Raw genomic sequence first — 24,976 nt, 5'->3', positions numbered from 1 at the left:
ACAGTGGTAACTTGTGTGGGTTTTGACACTCTGATATAGGTGTCATAACCAGCCATAAAATAACTACAGTGGTAACTTGTGTGGGTTTTGACACTCTGATATAGGTGTCATAACCAGCCATAAAATAACTACAGTGGTAACTTGTGTGGGTTTTGACACTCTTATATAGGTGTCATAACCAGCCATAAAATAACTACAGTGGTAACTTGTGTGGGTTTTGACACTCTTATTTGGGTGTCATAACCAGCCATAAAATAACTACAGTGGTAACTTGTGTGGGTTTTGACACTCTGATATAGGTGTCATAACCAGCCATAAAATAACTACAGTGGTAACTTGTGTGGGTTTTGACACTCTGATATAGGTGTCATAACCAGCCATAAAATAACTACAGTGGTAACTTGTGTGGGTTTTGACACTCTTATATAGGTGTCATAACCAGCCATAAAATAACTACAGTGGTAACTTGTGTGGGTTTTGACACTCTTATTTGGGTGTCATAACCAGCCATAAAATAACTACAGTGGTAACTTGTGTGGGTTTTGACACTCTTATATAGGTGTCATAACCAGCCATAAAATAACTACAGTGGTAACTTGTGTGGGTTTTGACACTCTTATATAGGTGTCATAACCAGCCATAAAATAACTACAGCGGTAACTTGTGTGGTAACTTGTGTGGGTTTTGACACTATTGCGTAAGTGTGATAAATCCAGCCATAAAATAAAGCAATATATGCCAAACAGGTCTAAATATGTGTCAAGACAGTGTTATGACCATATTATAATAGGTTATGACAAATTGTCAGCAGTCATGACAAATTATGACATGGTTATGATCATGTCATAATGTGTTATGACGCTGGGTGTCAAGTAAAGTGTTACCCAAACTCTATTACTAAGTGAAAAAAAAGTCAAACATTTTAAAATGAGCTTCAAATTCAACCTATTACTGGACGTCAAGAGAGTATAAATAGGAGCTGCAAACAAGCTGCCGTTTTTCTTTCTGAAGGAAAGGGCAATGCCATCAGAAAGAGACGTCTGTTCCCAGCACTGCTGGCACACATTACCTGATACACATCCTCCATTCCCCATTGCAGCCTGGACATCTATCAAGGTTGCTTTGTCTGGCGGCGACTGGGCCAAGCCTATCCTTATTACACGGTCACGGCGAGTTTCCTCGCTGAAGCATGTAAATATCAAAAGGGGATAATTTGCTGTGAATGTAGACATACTCCCAGCAGGCACGCCGCAGTCAGCGACTTTGGGGACACCTCCACACATCACCAGGCAGGGCTGCTATAATCTAAGCAGGGAGGCTATGGGATGATTACCTAGGCACGGACTACATTTGAAAAGCTTATGGGACAATATTAAGCAGATCACTGACAGAGAGAGAGAGAGAGAGACGGAGACAGAAAAGAAACAGATTGAGAACAGATTAGTGTGTTTGTAATGGCAGTTCTTTGCAATGAGACTGGCAGGGGACTGTAAGCCAGCCAAGGGGGAGAGGGGGAAAGGGCTAGCCCTCTCTCTCTCTGCTTCTAGCCAGTGGACATAAGGGATAGGGTAGGGGACATAATCAAGATCGGAGGGGCTATCTCACTAACCCTCAGCACTGCAATTTCCACTGCCCCAGCCGCCGGCACTGTATTAAGAGGTGGCCCTCCACTGAGGAAGTTTCTTTCCAGCTGCATTTGCTGGGTAAGAACGGTACCACTGGGGTCTCCACACAACTGACCCTTTCAGCTAGGGTGTGTGTAAGCATGAGTGTGTGTGTGTGTGTGTGTGTGTGTGTGTGTGTGTGTGTGTGTGTGTGTGTGTGTGTGTTCTTGTGAGCAACTTAAAAGCATTGTCAAAAACATTTATTACGTTTTGTTATAATCGTTTAAAAAAAAGACAGAAGAACAATGAAAAATTAAAAAGGCTTTGTAAAAACAAAGTGGCCATAAAACTAAAAGAAGATGTCAAATGTTTACATTATTTTGTACATCTAATTCCAGTAATGAAGTTCATAACATCTAAACCTACAACATCCTACAACAATGTGCAAATACACTTTATTAGGATTCTAAGCACATACAGTGCATTCGGAAAGTATTCAGACCCCTTGACTTTATCCACATTTTGTTACGTTACAGCCTTAATCTAAAATGGATTAAATTCACATTATTCCTCATCTACACACAATGCCACATAATGTCAAAACACGTTTTTAGAAATGTTTGCAAATGTATTACAAATAAAAACAAAAATACCTTATTTACAGAAGTATTCAGACCCTTTGCTATGAGACTGGAAATTGAGCTCAAGTGCATCCTGTTTCCATTGATCATCCTTGAGGTGTCTCTACAACTTGATTGGAGTCCAACTGTGGTAAATTCAATTGATTAGACATGATTTTGAAAAGGCACACACCAGTCTATATAAGGTCCCACAGTTGACAGTGCATGTCAGAGCAAAAACCAAGCCATGCGGTCGAAAGAATTGTCCGTAGAGCTCCGAAACAGGATTGTTTTGAGGCACAGAAGGGTACCAAAACATTTCTGCAGCATTGAAGGTCCCCAACAACACAGTGACCTCCATCATTCTTAAATGGAAGAAGTTTGGAACCCCAAGACTCTTCCTAGAGCTGGCCGCCCAGCCAAACTGAGCAATCGGGGGAGAAAGGCCATGGGCAGGGAGGTGACCAAGAACACGACGGTCACTCTGACAGAGCTCCAGAGTTATGCTGTGGAGATGGGAGAACCTTCCAGAAGGACAACCGTCTCTGCACCACTCCACCAATCAGGCCTTTATGGCAGAGTGGCCAGACGGAAGCTACTCCTCAGTAAAAGGCATGACAGCCCCCTTGGAGTTTGCCAAAAGGCACTTAAAGACTCTGACCATGAAAAACAAGATTCTCTGATTTGATGAAACCAAGATTGAACTATTTGGCCTAACTGCAAAGCATCACGTCTGGAGGAAACCTGGCATCATCCCTAAGGTGAGGCATGGAGGTGGCAGCATCATACTGTGGGGATGTTTTTCAGCGGCAGGGACTTGGAGCCTAGTCAGGATTGAGGGAAAGATGAACGGAGCAAAGTACAGAGAGATCCTTGATGAAGCCCTGCTCCAGAGCCCTGAAGACCTCAGACTGGTGCAAAGGTTCACCTTCCAACAGGACAACGACCCTAAACACACAGCCAAGAAAATGCAGGAGTGGCTTCGAAACAAGTCTCTGAATGTCCTTGAGTGGCCCAGCCAGAGCCCAGACTTGAACCCTATTGAACATCTCTGGAGAGACCTGAAAATAGACGTGCAGCTATGCTCCCCATCCAACCTAAAAGAGCTTGAGAGGATTTGCAGAGAATGGGAGAAACTCCCCAAATACAGGTGTGCCAAGCGTGTAGCGTCGTAGCGTCATACCCAAGAAGACTCGAGGCTGTAATTGCTGCCAAAGTTGCTTCAACAAAGTACTGAGTAAAGGGTCTGAATACTTATGTAAATGTGATGTTTAAAAAAAAAAATACATCTGCAAAAACTTCTACAAACCTGCTTTTGCTTCGTCATTATGGGGTAGTGTGTAGATTGATGAGGGGAAAAATATATATAATCAATTTTAGAATAAAAGGCTGTAATGTAACAAAATGAGGAAAAAGTCAAGGGGTTAGAATACTTTCCGAATGCACTGTACATCCACAGAAGAGGGCTATAATGGTGGGTAGGTGTTTCATTAAGTATGACAGTGCTTCAGTGCTTCTGTTCCTCATCAATATGTCAGTTTAATACGTCACAGAAAACCTCCTTATACAACGCCATCCAGCCCGGGCCATTGGCATGTATATAATATAACTTCTTAAATAATCAGGGGCTCACCACTCCTATCTTTGCTAAGGCAATTTCACCCTTATTTCCCCTGGTGCTTTGCTCCGAAAAATGGAACAATTATCCCAGGCCGTGCTTTGTTGAAATGTCTACTCTGAAATTGTTTGTGATGCAGAGAACCAGGCCCTGAGGTGACCAAGTCAGAGGCTAGCATTGAGCGTTCCCCGCTGGTTCAACGCTCTAAAGCACCTGCCCCAACATGTAGATGTGTGTGTATGTGTGTGTGTGTGAGAGAGAGAGAGAGAGAAGACGTGTGTGTGTGTGTGTGTGTGAGAGAGAGAGGAGAAGATGTGTGTGTGTGTGTGTGTGTGTGTGTGTGTGTGTGTGTGTGTGTGTGTGTGTGTGTGTGTGTGTGTGTGTGTGTGTGTGTGTGTGTGTAACGCTCAAAGGAAAGAGACACTTAAATCCTGCTTCAGCCACTGAATAGGATAATTCATTTAGTGAATACTGTATTTGAGGTCTGTTATGGACTGTGTATAATGTGATTTTATGAGGGGATAACCAGTGATCAGCTACAGTTCTCTAAACGTATCAAATTAACATATTCACCTGTCACATTCATCTAAACGATTGTGTTCTCTGGTAAGTTTTGGGTGTCTCACAGTAGGTGGTCAGAAGCAGATGTGCTACAGAGGATTCCTCACTAGCACCGAGAACAAATATGTTGGGACTGTTAAAGAAAGCGATAAGACGAGAGGCAGCTTATCTGCTCTATTTTGGATGAATGTGCTGTGGAGGGACTGGAGGACTCAGCTCTGCCCGCCAGAAGAGATGCGGGACTGGGATACAAGGGTGCTCTCACCTCCTTCATCATCCGAGCCCTGGGGGGTTTGTGGTCGAAGGCGTCGGCTGCAGAAACAGGAAGTGGGAGAGTATGAATTATTGAAGGCTTTCAGTGGTGAGGTCATCACAGGGAGCCAGACTTAGACTGGGCTGTTGTGCTTTGATGATGGGCCGGTTTCTGTGGGCTGAGTGAGGCTCTAGATCAGCCTGATAGGAGGCTTGCTCTGCCTCTGTCTGTCTACTGCAGACTGACTGGGACTGTTTCTACAATACAGCAGCAGACACAGCCTAAAGGCTCCACAGACACAGCAGCATCAGTGGGACTGCCTGGCTGATTGTCTCTGTGAGCAGCCCAGGGCTTCAGTGAACTCAACAGTATCCCTCTAAGAATGAATCAAAAACACAACGGAGGCAGCAAATAAATGGAACTGAGATGGGCTGGTGGTGAAAAGAACATAGATCAAAGGACTATTTTGTCGCGCTGCCTGTGTTTCTTTCAAAGCCTGTGTCTCAACACTGCTATTCAAGCATGGGCCTCCAGCCGTGATGAGTAAAACACACCATGTCCTCTAGTCTCCTTCCATCTCACTACTGTCTATTCAAGGCCTAATATGCAAGTTGGCAACATGGAAGAACTAAAATAACAGGCTAACTTGGCTCCCAACAACAATAAAAGTGATGACAACTCAGTCACGCTGGATTTTAATCATGTTAAGTGATTGTTCTTGGAAGGCGAGGATTAGTTGCAACCAAGTACAGCAATTTCCAAATCAGAGCATCGGGCACAAACATTTAAATTGGTCCAATTTCGATTCCTGTATATTTTTTTTAACCAAATAGTTATTTAATTTAATCAACAACTGAGGGAAATATTTCAGAGTGAAAAGACGAGACTAAGTGAACTTACTCTTCCACGTCCTCCACCATGGCAGGCCTTCTTCCAGACCTACGGAACAGTGAACATAATTGATAGATTATACAACAAAGGAACAAAGACAAAATGCTTTTGTGCCACATAAATAAAACGACTAAAATCTATTCAATTTTAACAGACAAACCAATGACCTTATTGATTCTATTGATATTTGAAAGCTTAATCTTAAAAACCACTAATGGTTTCTGATGTAGGCTAGTTGCTCAGTTAGATTTGAGCCTCCTAAGGCTTAGGTGAGGGATGGGCAACTGGCAGCCCCCCTTTTGTAGGCCCGTGGATCAATTTCCCAAAAATGAAAATAGAAACAGAGTCAGAGTCTTAGCCTAGGCAGATACAGGCTCCAAAGGCACAACTTTCCTCCTTAACTCGTTTTAGTGGCAACACGTCGGGAAAAAAAACTAGGAAAATACGTGTACTGTCTTAATAATAAAACTATTTTCGGGTTTTCAGACAATTATGCCTTTGCAGCCTGAATGGAGGATGCTTTATATGTATGAGCCGGTCCATGGGGGACATGAGTATATTACCAGGAATGCAAATCAAATTTCACTTAGGGATACTAAAAGGCTAGAGCTCTGACTGCATGTATAAGTATGGATGTGGGTACCCAGCCCCGCGAGCCACTGCGTCCCCTCATGATGAATTCAGATTTTTGTGTGTCCCCAACCCCCATCAAAGTTGCCCATCCCTGTCCTAGGTTGTATTCTCTGTTTTTCCTCTTCTCGGTTGTTCCTCCCCTGCTGGACCACGGGGCTATTTTCAGACACCTCTCCATTTACACAGCCCAGCTTGACTGCATGCCACGCCCTACACACACTGACAGAATCCCTGTCTTTTCACACATTCTCACCTCAACACACTATTCTTGGCATAACACTGTTTCACACCAGGGTTAGGGGAGATAATATTACACAAAACAGGGCTACTGTCGAATAAAGGTATCCTCACCACAAGCAACATTAGAAAAGCAAATCAAGACTTAAAATCGTAACATTTTAGACCAAGGCAGTCTGTGAATTTTTGGCTATGAAGACAACTTTTTACAAAGTTACTTTTACATAAGAGTGTTTCTGGATAATGTTTTGGAGGAGATACACGGTACCGGCAGGTTCTACTGGTAGAGGAGTGCCCCCTACTGGTTTTGAAGAAAACAGACACTGTAATTTTCTCTGGACTGAAAACAGCTTTTTAAGGCAAGAGAATGTTGCCCTACAAATATATTTCTTATTATTCCTTACTAGTGTGTATCAATAATCTAAATATTTTTTTTAAAAATTACATTATATATATGTTTATAAATTGTACTTCATGAATAATCCATTCACTAATCTCTGGAGGCTCCCCGCTCTACAATAGATCAGCATATTCTCTGGGGTTGAAGCCACCACAGGGCCATAGGAGTGTTGAGGGCTCCTCCGTCGAGAAGCAGGAGACCAGTGGTGTAGATGGCAGACACTGGCCAGGGTCCAGACAGAGCTCAGGGGAGACAGAGACAAAGCGGACATGCCCCCCGAGCCAACCCCCTGGCCTTAGGGCCTCGTCTGGAGTGGAGCGGAAGCAGACTCAGCAGAGCCTCACACATGGTCCTCATCCACCCTCTAGTCCACACAACAACCAGCTACGCTAGGGACACTTCACTGCTGTGGGACCTGATCTCTGCTGTATTATGTATGTTTATTTAGCCTTCATTTACTGTATTATGTATGTTTATTTAGCCTTCATTTACATGTATTTATACTTATAGCCTTTATTTATAGAGCCTTTATTGATCTTGTTGTTGAGACAAATAAAATAAAGAAATACTTCAGTCTGACCCCACCTTAACCCACCCTGTCTATCCTTTTTTTTCATATTTGTATGCTATTCAAAGCGATAACAATAGCAACAGAAGCATCGTGATCAGCTATGGAGTCTGATGGTCAAAGAGAGATCAGAGAGGGAGCCCACCTTGCTGCCCTTGGACTGTGTCCTGGGCTGGTGACGCTTAAGACACATTACAGGCCCCTTGATTAAGACTCATGTAGACTGAAGCGATAGACATGGTAAAACTGTCTGGAAAAAGTTGTTAGGGATAAAATATATTGTGACAACCCGGCTTCAAAAGGTTCATCAATAAACTGACAGATCATTTAGTGTCAATTAGGAGTGATAGATCGACAAATCCTGGGATTTCTGGGCTGGGATTAGTGGGAGGAGGTGATTGAGCACAAGGGTTGACATTGAAGGGAAAAGTCCTTGCCGGTTCCAGGGGGGCCCATTACTTACTTTGTTTCAGAGAGGATCAATGCACGTGAGAAACCCTTAACACCTCCGGTATTCCAATCTCTCTGAACGCAGGAATCAAGACGAGTTACGCTAACGCAAGGACGAGACACTCTGACCTTCCCAGAGTGAGAAAGATATATTTAGTTTGCTGTTGTCTTTACCGGCTCTGCAAATAAATAATAACTATGCAAATAAACCCAATTAAACCAGCTTGTTCACTTCAATGTATAGATTCATACATCTCCCCGGCTCTCCTCCCCACAGAGACTGGAGTAGAGTGGTGGATGGAGCCATCTGGAAGAGTGGAGAGCCAGTTCCACAGTTTGACTACAGTCACACTGACGGCACATAGGGAGAAGCACAGTAACGAGCGAGGGGTAGTGTCTTTTCAGTCCTATAGTTGGCCCCCCTTTTCAAATAATAAAAAAAAGGACAGTTAAGAGGAATATGTTACTTAATTTAGAGACAAATAACTATGCATATTTTTCGGTCATAAAGTTAATTTACGAAAATCTAGCTAACATTAGCCAACTCCCTCTACATTTAGCTTGCTATATGGGCATTTGACATTTGCATGAATTGTAATTTGTAGTTGTTTAATGTTTTAGGGACTTCTGAGCAAACCAGCAAACCAGTGCTGTCATCTGTGAAAACCAGCAGATGTACATAATCTACCTAGAAAGCATTTACTGCAAATTGAATGTACAATATTGTCAGGTTGCCGAGCTGTCAATCACTTGTCAATGTTTTTTTTACTGTATTAAGTAACGTAACGTAACGTTAGTGTTAGAAGATATTTGCCATAGCGGGTACATAGCAGTAGCTAACTCTTTTCTTCCTTGTTGTGTAGTGGAGGATAAAAAGACATGTATGATATGGATGTGTAGCCATCTGTGTATGGACCCTAAAACGTTTGGTATAAATATTAGTTCAGAACAGTGGTTTTAATTGTTCTACAATGCTTCCACTGGTAATGACTAAGTGAAGCAAATGCAACTGTTACATGTCAAACTGTTATGGAATGGAAGTCCTGCTTCAGTACTCCTCCACATTGAACCACAGCCAGAAGATGGGTACATTACAGGCACATTGTTGTTCTGCTACTCTCAGATGGTGCTCATATGGTAAGTAGTAAGTACGCATTTGCTGCATCAGAAATATAAGGAGAGCTGTTACTGCCGCCAGTACGGGCATTGTGAAAAACACAAGGCTCGCCGCCAATGAATTGCGTGGTATCCGTTGGCAGTTTCTGATGTGAGCGAGTGATGTACTGTTGTCCCATTCCCTAGGCCTAATTTAGCTCTCCCTACCACTAGCTGCTCTGGTTGAGTGCCACTCTCCCACTGAGGAACACTTGAAAATGAGGGGGAGGGCTAAGGGAAGGCACTGGGATGGAGCCTAAATGTGTTGTTTTAGGGATTCATTATTTTGTTCAACACATTCCATGTGTCTGTAGTTGGAAATATTCATACATGTGCCTTTAAAAGCGAGTGAAGTGGATAACTGACTAACAGTGCCCTCCTGTGGCTGATACATGAACAATGTCAATTGCCACCTCCCACTCAGCTGAAGAAGATTTGTGGGGTTCACTACTCAGATAGGCTCCCTTCAGAGCGCAAATTAGAAAAAATATGCATTGATAAATAACCTATTCTCTGTTTCAGCATGAGAGATCATTAGTAACAAAAAAACATTGCTCCCAATCTCAAACGCATGCCAGAGACACATTCTGGAGACTGTGAGGTGGAGTTACCTAGTCTACAGGCTGGAGGTGAGTAGAGCGAAGGAGATACTCACTTGGCTGATCCAGATCCAGAAGTCTCCTCAGCCCAGCCGCCCTGCCTGCGGGCTGGTTTAGGAGGGGGTACCTGAGGTTAGAGAGATCCTTAATGACAGGCATAACAGACAACTTCTTTAAACTATTAGGCTAAATTCTACACTTCGGCTGAAAACATACAGAAGGAGGAAAAGGGGTGCAAAATAGTCTTTCACATTGTCTCTAAATCCATGTGAAAATTATGGTTTCTGTCAAGCTTAATCAGAAAAATAGAGTAAAAGCCAAGTTCCAAAACTGAGCAGACCCTGATACATTATGAGACAACTGCCCCTGGAACTGTATTCTGGAGCTGTAGGCTAGTACAACAGACCAAGTAACCCTTGGTATCCCATATCACTGAGGAGAGACTATTTTATCTAAGAGATCTTTTTAAATTATCAGAGGAACTATGTCATAAACCCGAAAAGTTCCAGAATGGGGTGAAAATGGCAGTATTATTAGTAAGCGTGAAATTCACACCACTCTAATTGAGTCTTTGCTAAACCCCGCCCCAGGATTTTGGACAACCAATGGATAGCAACTGTTTTTGAGTCTGACAACTCAGACAAGCTCATGTTTGAAACGCATGAAAGCCAGTGATGGCAGTGGGAAAAAAAACAAGTAGTTTTCTTTAAAAAATATATTGTTTAAATGGCTAAATAATTGTGCACCTGGGGTACTTGCCACTGTGATTCCTGAAATACAGAGCCAGTTGGAGTATTTTTCAAATAACTAGCTAGCTCTCAGTCTCATTTTTTGACCACCAAATGTTGCTAACGCTAGCTAGCCCCTTAATATAAAGTTCTCTTGAAATGTGCAGTACCGGTCAAAAGTTTGGACACACCTACTCATTCAAGGGTTTTTCTTTATTTTTTCTATATCGTAGAATAATAGTGAAGACATCAAAATTATGAAATAACACATATGGAATCATGTAGTAAGCAAAAAAAGTGTTAAATCAAAATATATTTTATATTTCAGATTCTTCAAAGTAGCCACCCTTTGCCCTGATGACAGCTTTGCTCACTCTTGGCATTCACTCAACCAGCGTCATGAGGTAGTCACCTGAAATGCATTTCAATTAACAGGTGTGCCTTGATAAACGTTAATTTGTGCAATTTGTTTCCTTCTTAATGTGTTTGAGTCAATAAGTTGTGTTGTGACAAGGTAGGGGTGGTATACAGAAGTTAGCCTAATTTGCTAAAAGACCAAGTCCATATTATGGCAAGAACAGCTCAAATAAGCAAAGAGAAACGACAGTCCATCATTACTTTAAGACATGAAGGTCAGTCAATACGGAAAATTTCAAGAACTTTGAAAGTTTCTTCAAATGCTGTTGCAAAAACCATCAACTGCTATGATGAAACTAGTTCTCATGAGGACCGCTACAGGAAAGTAAGACCCAGAGTTACCTCTGCTGCAAAGGATAAGTTCATTAAAGTTAAGTGCAGCTCAGATTGCAGCCCAAATAAATGCTTCACAGAGTTCAGAAGACCTGGCCACCACAATCACCCGACGCCAACCTAATTGAGGTAGTTTGGGATGAGTTGGACTGGAGAGTGAAGTAAAAGCAGCCAACAAGTGCTCAGTATATGTGGGAACTCCTTCAAGACTGTTGGAAAAGCATTCCAGGTGAAACTGGTTGAGAGAATGCCAAGAGTGTGCAAAGCTGTCATCAAGGGAAAGGGTGGCTACTTTGAAGAATCTAAAATATGAAATATATTTTCGATTTGTTTAACACTTTTTTGGTTACTACATGATTCCATGTGTGTTATTTCATAATTTTGATGTCTTCACTATTATTCTGTAGAACGTAGAAAATATTACAAATAAAGAAAAACCCTTGAATGCGTTGGTGTCCAAACTTAGCTTAATCGGCTATACTAGGAATATAACTCTCATCTGCTGTCAACATCAGCAAACGATTGGCTCCAAAAGTGGTTTGTAGCTTTAACTGCATGCACAGTGCATTCAGAGCCACATTAAGAGGTTAGCCACACTACAAACAATGACAGTCCACCACAACATACCCAAGATGTTCCTGATTAGCCAAGAGTAGTCTGTTATTAATTTAATTGTGTATTAAAAACACAGTTTGAGATCATTGTGAGCGGATTTTGCCAGTGGTTAGAAGGGGGAATTGGGCTTCCCGGAAAAATGTTGTCGAAGGTTGCAACAGTAACCAAGTGGGGTGGAGCTTAGAGAAGGGTCAATTGGAATAAATGGCAGTAGAGGCGTAATCCTGATTTTATATAGGAAAATAAAAGTAAGAAATTGTGTAATAGAATTAGTCAACCTAAAATATTATCATACAATTCTAAATAGTTTATACAGGTTTTATACAAGTTCTGTATAAATAGCATCTAAAATATATGTGAACAGGCCATAAATGTCTCAATTTTTGTTTTCTTGGAAAGCTGTGAGTGCTATTATATGATACAATATCAGTACTTGTTGCAATATCAACTGATTTCAGCCAGTGATTGACTGCATTGTTTTAATGGAATGTTGGCATATAGGCAGTACATTTTAAAACTTAATGGAACCATTCCTCTAAAACTAACTGGCTAGGTAGGTAACAAACATTCTTCAAAGTCATTATTTCACACAATATCTTATCACAGCACTGGCAAACCATGGTTTACCAACTCCCTGACCAAAATGGCTGACCTTTATACCATCATAAGAAGGTTCATTGCCATTCTAGTATTCTAATTCTATATTTGATCAGTGTTCTGTCATTTGTTTTATGCACTATACCATGCTAGAGATAGATGCATGTTGCTGGCAAAGATAATAATAATATAATAATAATAATAATATATAATAATAATAATATAATAATCACTAAGCCACTAAGCCCACATACAAAATACTTAGGAATGGCATGCACAACATCTTGCCGTCTATATGCAAACCATTGTGATGCTTATTATGGTTAACTCCTGTCCAATAATAGATCCTGAACATATGGAGCAGAGTGTGGGAACTGCCACACAGAGGACAGCCCGGGTGGACTGCGAGTCTGACCTAAAATAGCTTCACATGAAAAAAATGACCCTCTCCCTCTCATTCTTTGATTCTGAAAATAGTACTGAAAATAGTGAATTGAATTTGGATTGTGGTCCTGAGACCGGGGCCCGGGGAGCTGGGGACCAGCACTTGAATGAATGAATTCCTCAGAGCACACAAGGGTAGGCAGCAGACAAATGAATTTGGAAAAAAAGCACAACATTCTCATTACCAAATTGGGTCTGCAAAGGACATATTGGTCAGGAGGAATGTCTTACTTTCGACATGAAAGAGGAAAACATCTTTCATGGCTGGTTCCTTCAGCAAACCCATTTATAAATGTGAATGTCAGCGTCTACCGAGGAAGGGGAGGCTGGCTGATGGTATTAAGCTGGGAGGTTGAGGCTGAACAAGTAATTTCATGCAAAAAGTAAAGCAAAATATTTCAACAAGAACAAGGGAGGATAAATGAATGACAAATGTGGCAACTTATTAACAGTATTAAATTACTCTGGGTAAATCCTGCTTTTACAGTCTGCTACCAAAAAGAACACTCAGAGCGCTCTATGTAATTAGGAATTAATGAAGATAAATACTGATGACAAAGACGATACAAAAGCAGTTGATCTTTGAAGATGAAGACCTATCTTTAGCTTATGATGAGTTATTTGAACATGAAAAATAACTAAACTCAGCAAAAAAAAACATATAATTTTGAAAGCACTTATGCCTGTAATCATTTTCTATGTGACTGTGCAAGATGAGGGTCCAGGAGCAAGTGCAGATTAGTACACGGCGCTGAACAAACTTCAGACTAACTCAAATCTATCCTCTCTCTTCATAACAGCCGGAGACATAGAACGGACAACAATGTACCAAAGCAAATAGCCTAGGCCAATTCAAAAATAACATATATGGTGAGTTTCCACTGAGGATTTACCCTGGTGTTTTACCAAAAATACTCTGTTTGCATCTATGCAGACCGGCCTCCGTGTCTCATTGGGCCATGGCTTCAGCGGACCTTCCCTGACTTGAGGCCAAACCTTAGGCATCTGGGTACTTTTCAGCTAGTGTTAACATAACAAAAGCTAACTGTGAACTTTAACACCTTCGCACAAAGCAACTGTCGAATGATGCAGAGGTTGTTGATTCTGTACGCTCCAAGTCTTTACTGTCACACTCCTGATGGAAACACAATTACACTAGAGCAGGGTTCCCCAACTGGCAGACCTCGGTGATTTTATTTGGCCACCCAAGTTTTCTGAGCAAAACATTTTTTGTTGTAAAAACAAAAGCAAATACGCTCTTAATGATTTTAATTTTGGAAATCTGTTCCAAAGTATTCCCACAGACCACACATAATAGAGATATATGTGACCATATACAAATGTAAGCAAAGTTTGAAATGGTTATGTCTTAGTCAAATAATTATGATATCCGTCTTCCAATCTACAAATCATTTTGAATTATGTTTTGGCTGAATCTACTAGATGATCCCCTGGTGTGGGGGTAAGACTCAATTGAAAAGTACCACTAGTCCCTATTCCTACAATTTCATATGTGATGGAACTGGGTAGCTGGGCTTTGCATAAAAAACAAGCAACTCAAGACCACCAGGTACATAGGACAACTTTTAAGTCAAAGAAACTGCAGGATCAGGGATGTAGTGCTGCTGATGCCCGGAGGAGTGGCACTACCTCACTTTTTTCTATTTGAGAATACACAGAGCTGGTAAAACTATTTCTGGAAAATTCAAGTGGATAAATTCAAAATTATATTTAAATAACTACAAAAATTCCATGAAAAACGATAGATTGACAAACCAAATATGATGAGGAAGTATAGGCTACGTGCACTGCGGAGGCCCGTCGGAGGCTTGACCACTTTCGCCAATCAGAATGTTCAAAAAACATATTAAAAAGGGCAAACTCCAAGGACCTGTTATGCACTGGAATCCAGAACGATATGTGACCACTTGGTAAAGGCGACTACATTATGCCGAGGACACCCAAACCAGAGTGGCCACTGCAAACCCAAAGAGCCTGACCCTCTCTGTAAATTGCTGTTGCCCTGCTTGGGATATTTAGCCTACATTGGCAATTCGTTGAGATGCAGGGCCCATTCTAGCTTGGTATATCAGGGTGGTAAATTGGAAATGTGAATTGGGCCAAGTTGGAGGTGATAATGCATTTAGGTTGTCATTTATTGAGATGCATGAATGCATGAACACCAAAAGCTTGATTTCATGGCCTGTTTTAAAGCAAAAGCCCTACTATTCTACATAGTGATAATTTATGCTCACTACTTCTCGGAATTGATAGTTCACCTCTGTTTTCTTAAATTCTGTAATAGGGTATACTGTAACCATGTGTTCATGCTAATCAAAGTTCTTATGATACAGCGTGAAAGATACACAATACAATGAAATGTCTACTCGCAATAAAGCGCTCCTCGCAAACAGTACAATGATATTAAGCTATATGTATTTGTATTTAGATTAGTCTATAGCCTACAAATAGCTATATCACATAGTTGTAGGACTATTAGGCTATAGGCCTACTGCAATTGATTGTTGTTTGTTTCTGAACTGGCCAAATGGCAGACCTGTCCTTCAGCAACACAAGTTGGTTCAACTTCTTTAGCATCATTGCGTGATCCTGGCGCTGACCTTACAGCACCACGAAGGACGCTCAATTCGCTTAAAATTACATCTCATCAAGATCTTGTGCCTATGCCTAATAGTCATACTCATCACTTATTATTATTACAAATATAATATTATAAACTGGGTGGTTCAAGTCCTGAATGCTGATTGGCTGACAGTTGTGGTATACAGTGCCTTGAAAAGTATTCACCCCCTTGGCCTTTTTCCTATTTAGTTTCAATACAATCTGTAATTTAAATGGATATTTATTTGGATTTCATGTAATGGACATACACAAAATAGTCCAAATTGGTGAAGAGAAATGAAAAAAAATTAAGTTAAACTGAAAAGTGGTGCGTGCATATGTATTCACGCCCTTTGCTATGAAGCCCCTAAATAAGATCTGGTGCAACCAATTACCTTCAGAAGTCACATAATTAGTTAAATGAAGTCCAACCGTGTGCAATCTAAGTGTCACATGATCTGTCACATGATCTCAGTATATACACCTGTTCTGAAAGGCCCCGGAGTCTGCCACACCACTAAGCAAGTCATGAAGACCAAGGAGCTCTCCAAACAGGTCAGGGACAAAGTTGTGGAGAAGTACAGATCTGGGTTGGGTTATAAAAAAAATATCAGAAACTTTGAACATCCCACGGAGCACCATTAAATCCATTATAAAAAAATGGAAAGAATATGGCACCACAACAAAACTGCCGAGAGGGCCGCCCACCAACACTCATGGACCAGGCAAGGAGGGCATTAATCAGAGAGGCAACAAAGAGACCAAAGATAACCCTGGAGGAGCTGCAAAGCTCCACAGCGGAGATTGGAGAATCTGTCCATAGGACCACTTTAAGCCTTTCACTCGACAGAGCTGGGTTTCAGGGAAGAGTGGTCAGAAAAAAGCCATTGCTTAAAGAAAAAAAATAAGCAAACATGTTTGGTGTTCGCCACAAGGCATGTGGGAAACTCCCCAAACATATGGAAGAAGGTACTCTGATCAGATGAGACTAAAATTGAGCTTTTTGGCCATGAAGGAAAATGCTATGTCTGGCGCAAACCCAACACCTCTCATCACCCCGAGAACATCATCCCCACGGTGAAGCATGGTGGTGGCAGCATCAAGCTGTGGAGATGTTTCTATCGCAGCCAGAAACCTGCTCCCTTTGCTCTCTGTTCCAAACGTAATAGACGACCAGTTCTGATGGCCTTTAGCTGTACCCTTATCCTACTCCTCCTCTGTTCCTCTGGTGATGTAGAGGTTTTTTATTTTACCTTTATTTAACTAGGCAAGTCAGTTAAGAACAAATTCTTATTTTCAATGACGTCCTAGGAACAGTGGGTTAACTGCCTGTTCAGGGGCAGAACGACAGATTTGTACCTTGTCAGCTCGGGGGTTTTAACTTGAAAACTTCCGGTTACTAGTCCAACGCTCTAACCACTAGGCTACCCTGCCGCCCCATATAATCCAGGCCCCGCAGTGCCTAGCTCCACTCCTACAGTGCCTAGCTCTCATTTGTTGACTTCTGTAACCGTAAAAGCCTTGGTTTCATGCATGTTAACATTAGAAGCCTCCTCCCTAAGTTTGTTTTAGTCACTGCTTTAGCACACTCTGCCAACCCGGATGTCCTTGCCATGTCTGTTTCTGTCTTAGGAAGACCACCAAAAACCCTGAAATTTCCATCCCTAACTATAACATTTTCCGACAAGATAGAACTGCCAAAGGGGGCAGTGTTGCAATCTACTGCAGAGATAGCCTACAGAGATCTGTCTTACTATCCAGGTCTGTACACAAACAATTTGAGCTTCTACTTTTAAAAATCCACCTTTCCAGAAACAAGTCTCTCACCTTTTCCGCTTGCTACAGACCACCCTCTGCCCTCAGCTGTGCCCTGGACACCATATGTGAATTGATTGCCCCCCATCTATCTTCAGAGCTCGTGCTGCAAGGTGACCTAAACTGGGACATGCTTAACATCCCGGCAATCCTACAATCTAAGCTTGATGCCCTTAATCTCACACAAATTACCAATGAAGCCACCAGGTACAACCCCAAATCCGTAAACACGGGCACCCTCATAGATATCATCCTAACCAACTTGCCCTCTAAATACCCCTCTGCTGTTTTCAACCAAGATCTCAGCGATCACTGCCTCATTGCCTGCATCCATAACGGGTCTGCGGTCAAACGACCACCCCTCATCACTGTCAAATGCTCCCTAAACCACTTCAGCGAGCAGGCCTTTCTAATTGACCTGGCCCAGGTATCCTGGAAGGATATTTACCTCATCCCGTCAGTAGAGGATACCTGGTTATTCTTTAAAAGTGCCTTCCTCACCATCTTCAATAAGCATGCCCCATTCAAAAAAATGTAGGACAAGGAACAGATATATATAGACCGTGGTTCTCTCCAGACCTGACTGCCCTTGACCAGCACAAAAACATCCTGTGGCGTTCTGCATTAGCATCGAATAGCCCCTGTGATATGCAACTTTTCAGGGGAGTTAGGAACCAATATACACAGGCAGTTGGGAATGCTAAGGCTAGCCTTTTCAAGCAGAAATGTGCATCCTGTAGCACAAACTCAACTGAGGCTAGGAAACACTGTCACCACCGATAAATCCACTATAATTAAGAATTTCAAGAAGCATTTTTCTACGGCTGGCCATGCTTTCCACCTGGCTACCCCTACCCCAGTCAACAGCCCTGCACCCCCCACAGCAACTCACCCAAGACTCCCCCATTTCTCCTTCACCCAAATCCAGATAGCTGGTGTTCTGAAAGAGCGGCAAAATCTTGACCCCTACAAATCAGCCGTGCTAGACAATCTGGATGCTCTCTTACTAAAATTATCTGCCGAAAATGTTGCAACCCCTATTACTAGCCTGTTCAACCTCTTTTTCGTATCGTCTGAGATTACCAAAGATTGGAAAGCTGCCGCAGTCATCCCCCTCTTCAAAAGGTGCAGAGACTCTAGACCCAAACTGCTACAGACCTATATGCATCCTACCCTGCCTTTCTATGGTCTTCGAAAGCCAAGTTAACAAACAGATTACCAACCATTTCGAATCCCACCATACCTTCCCCGCTATGCAATCTGGTTTCAGAGCTGGTCACGGGTGCACATCAGCCACACTCAAGGTCCTAAACGATATCATAACCGCCATCGATAAGAGACATTACTGTGCAGCCGTATTCATCGACCTGGCCAAGGCTTTCTACTCTGTCAATCACCACATTCTTATCGGCAGACTTAACAGCCTTGGTTTCTCAAATGATTGCCTCGCCTGCTTTACCAACTACTTCTCTGATAGAGTTTCGTGTGTCAAATCGGAGGGCCTGTTGTCCGGACCTCTGGCAGGCAGTCTCTATGGGGGTGCCACAGGGTTAAATTCTCAGGTCGACTCTCTTCTCTGTATCCATCAATGATGTCGCTCTTGCTGCTGGTGATTCTCTGATTCACCTCTACGCAGATGACACCATTCTGTATACCTCTGGCCCTTCTTTGGACACTGTGTTAACTTCTTATGGTATATGGGACGGTTGTGTCCCTCTTGGGCAAAAAACAGGGAAAATGCAGCGCGGCAATTTTTTTTAAAAAGGATATAAAAATCAAACTTTCATTAAATCACACATGTAAGATACTCAATTAAAGCTACACTCGTTGTGAATCCAGCCAACATGTCAGATTTTAAAAAGGCTTTTTGGCAAAAGCATAAGAAGCTATTATCTCATGATAGCACAATAGTAAACAGAGGGTAGCATATTTCAACCCTGCAGGCGCTACACAAAACATAGAAATAAAATATAAAACATGCATTACCTTTGACGAGCTTCTTTCGTTGGCACTCCAATATGTCCCATAAACATCACAACTGGTCCTTTTGTGCGATTAATTCCATCCATATATATCCAAATGTCCATTTATTTGACGCGTTTGATCCAGAAAAATCACTCATGCTGCCAAACACACCCTCGTAAAACTGACTGTCCTACCGATCCTCAACTTCGGCAATGTCATTTACAAAATAGCCTCCAACACTTTACTCTACAAATTGGATGCAGTCTATCACAGTGCCATCCGTTTTGTCCCCAAAGCCCCATATACTACCCACCACTGCGAGCTGTGCACTCTCGTTGGCTGGCCCTCACTTCATACTCGTCGCCAAACCCACTGGCTCCAGGTCATCTACAAGTCTCTGCTAGGTAAAGCCCAGCCGTAACTCAGCTCACTGGTCACCATAGCAGCACGCGCTCCAGCAGGTATAGCTCACTGGTCACCCCCAAAGCCAATTCCTCCTTTGGCCACCTTTCCTTCAAGTTCTCTGCTGCCAACGACTGGAACGTGCTGCAAAAGTCACTGAAGCTGGAGACTCATATTTCCCTCATTAGCTTTAAGCACCAGCTGTCAGAGCAGCTCACAGATCACTGCACCTGTACATAGCACATCTGTAAATAGCCCATCCAACTACCTCATCCCCATACTGTATTTATTTATTTTGCTCCTTGGAACCCCAGTAACTCTACTTGCACATTCATCTTTTGCACATCTACCATTCCGGTGTTTAATTGCTATATTGTAATTACTTCGCCACCATGGCCTATTTATTGCCTTTACCTCCCTTATCCTACCTAATTTGCACACACTGTATATAGATTTTTCCTACTGTATTATTGACTCTGTTGTTTATTCTATGTGTAACTCTGTGTTGTTGTATGTGTCGAACTGCTTTGCTTTATCTTGGCCTGGTCGCAGTTGTAAATGAGAACTTGTTCTCAACTAGCCTACCTGGTTAAATAAAGGAAGAAAAAAAATGTTTTTCATCTGCAGGAACTGGGAAACTGGTCATAATTGAAGGAATGATGGATGCCGTTAAATACCGGGAAATTCTTGAGGGAAACCTGTTTCAGTCTTCCAGAGATTTGAGACTTGGACGGAGGTTCACCTTCCAGCAGGACAATGATCCTAAGAATACTGCTAAAGCAACACTCGAGTGGTTTAAGGGGAACATTTAAATGTCTTGGAATGGCCTAGTCAAAGCCCAGATCTCAACCTAATTGAGAATCTGTGGTATAACTTAAAGATTGCTGTACACCAGCGGAACCCATCCAACTTGAAGTAGCTGGAGCAGTTTTTCCTTGAAGAATGGGCAAAAATCCCAGTGGCTAGATGTGCCAATCTTATAAAGACATATCCCCAAGAGACTTGCAGCTGTAATTGCTGCAAAAGGTGGCTCTACAAAGTATTGACTTTGGGAAATGAATAGTTATGCATGCTCAATTTCTTGTTTGTTTCACTATAAAAAATATTTTGCACCTTCAAAGTGGTAGTCAGGTTGTGTAAATCAAAAGATACAAACACCCCAAAAATTCATTTTAATTCCAGGTTGTAAGGCAACAAAATATGAAAAATTCCAAGGGGGGTGAATACTTTCACAAGCCACTGTATCAGACATACTACGGGTATGACAAAACATTTATTTTTACTGCTCTAATTATGTTGGTAAACAGTTTATAATAGCAATAAGGCACCTACCTCTTGGGTTTGTGGTATATGGCCAATATACCACGGCTAAGGGCTGTGTCTCCACGTTGCACCGTGCCTAAGAACGAGCCTTAGCCGTGGTATATTGAACATATACCACACCTCGTCAGGCCTTATTGCTTAATGATCACTTCTCACAATGGTGCTTGTTTAGTAGATCAAAGCTTATTCAATGTTTTGCAAGATTACATAATGATTCATTAGCGTTTTACATTACAGAACCGAATATAATACCATAGCATTGTAGGCCTACAACGTTACTGTTACACTAAAAACATTGTTAGCTGAAGATGAATGGTCCCAAAAAAAGATAATGCGCCAAAACTCAACAGAGTGTGCCACTCAGCAGGATATATGCTTTGACTGAAACGAAATACAAGAAAGGCTAATAGCTTGTTAAAACACCATGTGCTCTAATTCGCTCACGAAACCGTAATTCAAGAAGACCTAAATGCACATTCCCATGAAACTGGGAATATGAAGAATTAGCATTCATGATTGACAGTGATGATGGCCTATTTTGAAACGAGGTAGCATATGCCTAATTTGGTGTTTGAGAGTATTAACTTTTTTTTAGACAATACTGTATGTGTGAACATATGCAGATGTTGCAATTGGAGGATCCATTTTATAGATATTATATAATAATAGGCTATTCAATTGGCTACATCTGTCGGTACAAACTGAGGAAATGATGACATCACTTACTTTTTTTTGCGCTCCCTCATCTAAAAATAATAATAGCACGATACCACTGTGCAGGATCCACTTCAAACTCATTTTACATAAAAGTAGCAGTATCAAAAGGAACAACTGTACTCTAATATGCCTACATCTATAAAGCAGAATAGAGCAGTATATCTCTTGAACACAACATGAAGTAACTTAATACCACAGTGTGAGGTACCCAGTGACAGCTGAGTTAGAATGTAGAATGCCTACATTCAAATCATATGTAATGTGTATGGATTCAATCTGAGGGTACAGTATATGTTCTTGTGGTATAAAGTTACTCTGTAGGGTTATAAAATGAATACTGCCAAGCCATATCATTACTTAAGTGCCCTCATACAATACCTCTTCCTCTTCCTTGGTTCATGCATAAGAAATGATTCACATGTATTTAGGTGAGGTGTATGCAGTGACGTTAATGGCCATGACAAGTAATATATGATATTTGGTTTTAGGTAAATAAAACATTACAAGCAACACTGATAGTCAATCATAAATCATAGCTACCTCTACCATCGACGTAGAAGAAGAGGATTTTCTGACGTGTCGAGACTCCTCCATTGAAGATGTTTGCTCTGCAGCCTGGCGAGCCCGTCGACCTAACTTTGCAACCTGAGTGAATATCATAATTAGAGTCACTAAAAGTTATCATAAAATTACATGAACACGGTCGTAACTCGGAAGCATTAGTTGAATATTAACTTTATCACACAATTGCTGTAAAGCGGTGTTTAGTTAGCTGGATGGCAATGATAACGCGTTAGCTAGCTAAGTAGCTGCCTGGAAAAAGGCTGCCTCGACAAGAGAGAAACCATAATTCAAGTTCAAGGTTTGCAATGACATTCTAAACATTACTAACGTTACTTATTATGTAAAGACTCTGTGTACAAGTTGAAATCGTAAATCACTTACATTCTTTACAACTCCACTGTCTCCGAGTTGAAGATTATCGTCCATTTCCCCGTGCGTTTACAGATGGAGCTACTTCCTGGGGACCAGGAGCGTCACACCGCAACCATCTCCATGGTGACACCAATAAGGGGGAGTGGCGTAAGTAGTCCATGCTCGAGTGGCAGGGAGCGTGACGTTAGAGGCAAGCCACAATTACATGATGGAGCTACATCCAAAACTTTCAAAAACTCTGGTCTGGTAGATGCTGAGGCTACCCATCATTAGGTAGAAGTGGCCAATAGACAGAGACACATCAGACAAAATGTCATTATAACCCTACCTACAGACGCCTCATTAGCATAACAGTGATAGGGGGTATTTCTACTCCTGTGTAACTTCAGATTACCTATAGTATAACTTATTTTAGGACATATTGAAACATATTTTTTAATATCTATAAAACTAGTTAATTGCCTCTGCCATGGAGCCCAGTTTCATAATATTACCTTATCTCCCTGCTACTTGCCAATGTTTTTTAGGGACTTTTTCACACCTATTCGTTTTATTGAGCACCGTGGCAACAACTCTTATTCTGAAATTTCTATTTCCAGCCCATTGTTCTGCATCACAATCCCAGTTTTGCAGTTGCGTCACAAATCCCCTAGCAACTGCACTAGACGCCAGTGGTGGAAAAAAGTACATAATTGTCATACATGAGTAAAAGTAAGTAAAGTAAAGTAAAGACACCTTAATAGAAAATTACTCAATTAATAGAAAATTACTCAAGTAACAGTGAAAGTGAAGGTTACTGAAACACCCAGATCCTACACTGCCCTTTGTGGTGGAGGTGGCCACTTCAGAATTGGGCATAGGGGCCGTCATGTCCCTATGTCAGGGTAACCCACAGAATTGTATCCATGTGCATACTACTAAAAAAACGGTCTCCTGCAGAGAGGAACTATGATGTCATCGATTGGGAGCTCTTGGTGGTGAAGTTTGCATTAGAGGCGTGGAGACACTGGCTGGAAGGCACTAAGGACCCATTTCTCATCCTCACGACCATCGGAACCTGAAGTACATACGGACAGCGAGGCGGCTGAACCCGCGTCAAGAAAGGTGAGCCCATTTCTTCACTAGATTCGACTTCACCTTGTCATATCGCCCAGGTTCAAGGAACATCAAAGCCGATGCCCTGTCCAGTCTCTACAATTCGGAAGAAGTTCCTGTCCTGAGTGCACCAATTATACCGCCCTCCCGAGTGGTTGCCCCCATGCTTTGGGACATAGATGTGGACATTCACTAGGCTATGGGGATAAGGAATGGGCTGTTGACCTGGGCGCAAACATCTCTCGTCGCTGGATTTCAGGTATCACCCGCACATCGCTCAATATGTCAACACCTGCTCCGTATATGGCCAAACTAAATCTTCCCGGCACGCTCCAGCAGGGAAACTCCTTCCCCTTCCCGTGCCTCAGCGGCTTGGGTCTCATCTGTCCATTGATTTCGTCACTGATCTACCCTCTTCTGATGGTTTCACTACTATCATGGTTGTTGTGGACAGATTCTCTAAATCCTGATGTTTTATCCCTTTCTCTGGTCTCCCTACCGCTCTGCAGGTCGCTGAGGTACTGTTCCAGCAGGTCTTCCGGCACTATGGCTGGTGCCGTCCCCTGCGACACCCCTCCACCTCCCCTGGATATCAATGGGAGCCCTGCCTATGTCGTCAGGTCCCTCCTGGACTCCCAACGTTGTGAGGGTTGGCTCCAGAACCTGGTGGACTGGGAGGGGTATGGTCCAGAGGAGAGTTGATTCCAACATCGTCCTGGATTTCCACCTCCTCCGTCCAGACCGGCCCACTCATCACCCTCGTGGCCGTCCCCCTGGCCAGTGTCGTCCTTCGGCTAGAACCGTGCGTCAGGCGGGGGATACTGTCACACCTACTCCTGCTTTTCCACTCCAACACTCGACATTGCCAGTCTACTAACCACCGGTCCTGGCTACCCACATTACGCACACCTGCTCCCCATTGTTACGCACACCTGGACTTCAATTATCATCCTGATTTCTCTCCCTTTATTTAGGCCTCAGTAGCCTTCAGGCAGTATTGGTTATGATATTCTTCATGTTTTTTATTATTAAACTCACCTTCTGCACCTGCTTCCTGACTCCCTGCGTATTGAACCATTTTCCTGTCCTGCTAGCCATTCAAAATGTAACTAGTACTTTTGGGTGTCAGGGAAAATGTATGGAGTAAAAAGTACATTCTTTTCTTTAGGAATGTGGTGAAGTAAAAGTTGTCAAAAATATAAATATAAAATATAAATACTTAGGTACAGATACCCCCCAAAATGACTTAAGTAGTACTTTAAAGTACTTTGTACACTGCTAGGCCCCACACTGCTAGGCCCCACTGCTAGGCCCCATGTTGGAAGACCAGAGTCAGTAGGTAGTATGCCTCCAATCGTCCACATTGCTGGCTGCTTTC

General features: G+C 42.2%; 1 protein-coding gene and 1 long non-coding RNA gene across 2 annotated transcripts in view; one reads left to right on the top strand and one right to left on the bottom strand.

The window, feature by feature from the left end:
* LOC118368309 (intraflagellar transport protein 43 homolog A) overlaps nucleotides 1–22,651 on the bottom strand; it is a 30,551-nt gene extending 7,900 nt beyond the window's left edge. Inside the window, exons 1-5 of the mRNA XM_035752312.2 lie at nucleotides 22,513–22,651; nucleotides 22,108–22,212; nucleotides 9,646–9,716; nucleotides 5,557–5,595; nucleotides 4,669–4,715 (exon numbers count right to left, since the gene is read on the bottom strand). Coding sequence (XP_035608205.1) covers nucleotides 4,669–4,715; nucleotides 5,557–5,595; nucleotides 9,646–9,716; nucleotides 22,108–22,212; nucleotides 22,513–22,557 — 307 coding nt within the window. The 5' untranslated portion in view covers nucleotides 22,558–22,651. The remainder of the gene's footprint in view (nucleotides 1–4,668; nucleotides 4,716–5,556; nucleotides 5,596–9,645; nucleotides 9,717–22,107; nucleotides 22,213–22,512) is intronic.
* LOC118368310 (uncharacterized) lies at nucleotides 22,224–24,649 on the top strand. Its single transcript, XR_004822298.2, has 4 exons — nucleotides 22,224–22,429; nucleotides 22,576–22,650; nucleotides 23,443–23,607; nucleotides 24,108–24,649. It is a non-coding gene; the product is annotated as an uncharacterized LOC118368310 (long non-coding RNA).
* Nucleotides 24,650–24,976: the final 327 nt, after the last annotated feature.

Source organism: Oncorhynchus keta, chromosome 35 (genome assembly GCF_023373465.1).
Source record: "Oncorhynchus keta strain PuntledgeMale-10-30-2019 chromosome 35, Oket_V2, whole genome shotgun sequence".
Taxonomy (NCBI): domain Eukaryota; kingdom Metazoa; phylum Chordata; class Actinopteri; order Salmoniformes; family Salmonidae; genus Oncorhynchus; species Oncorhynchus keta.
This window is presented reverse-complemented; position numbering and strand designations above follow the sequence as displayed.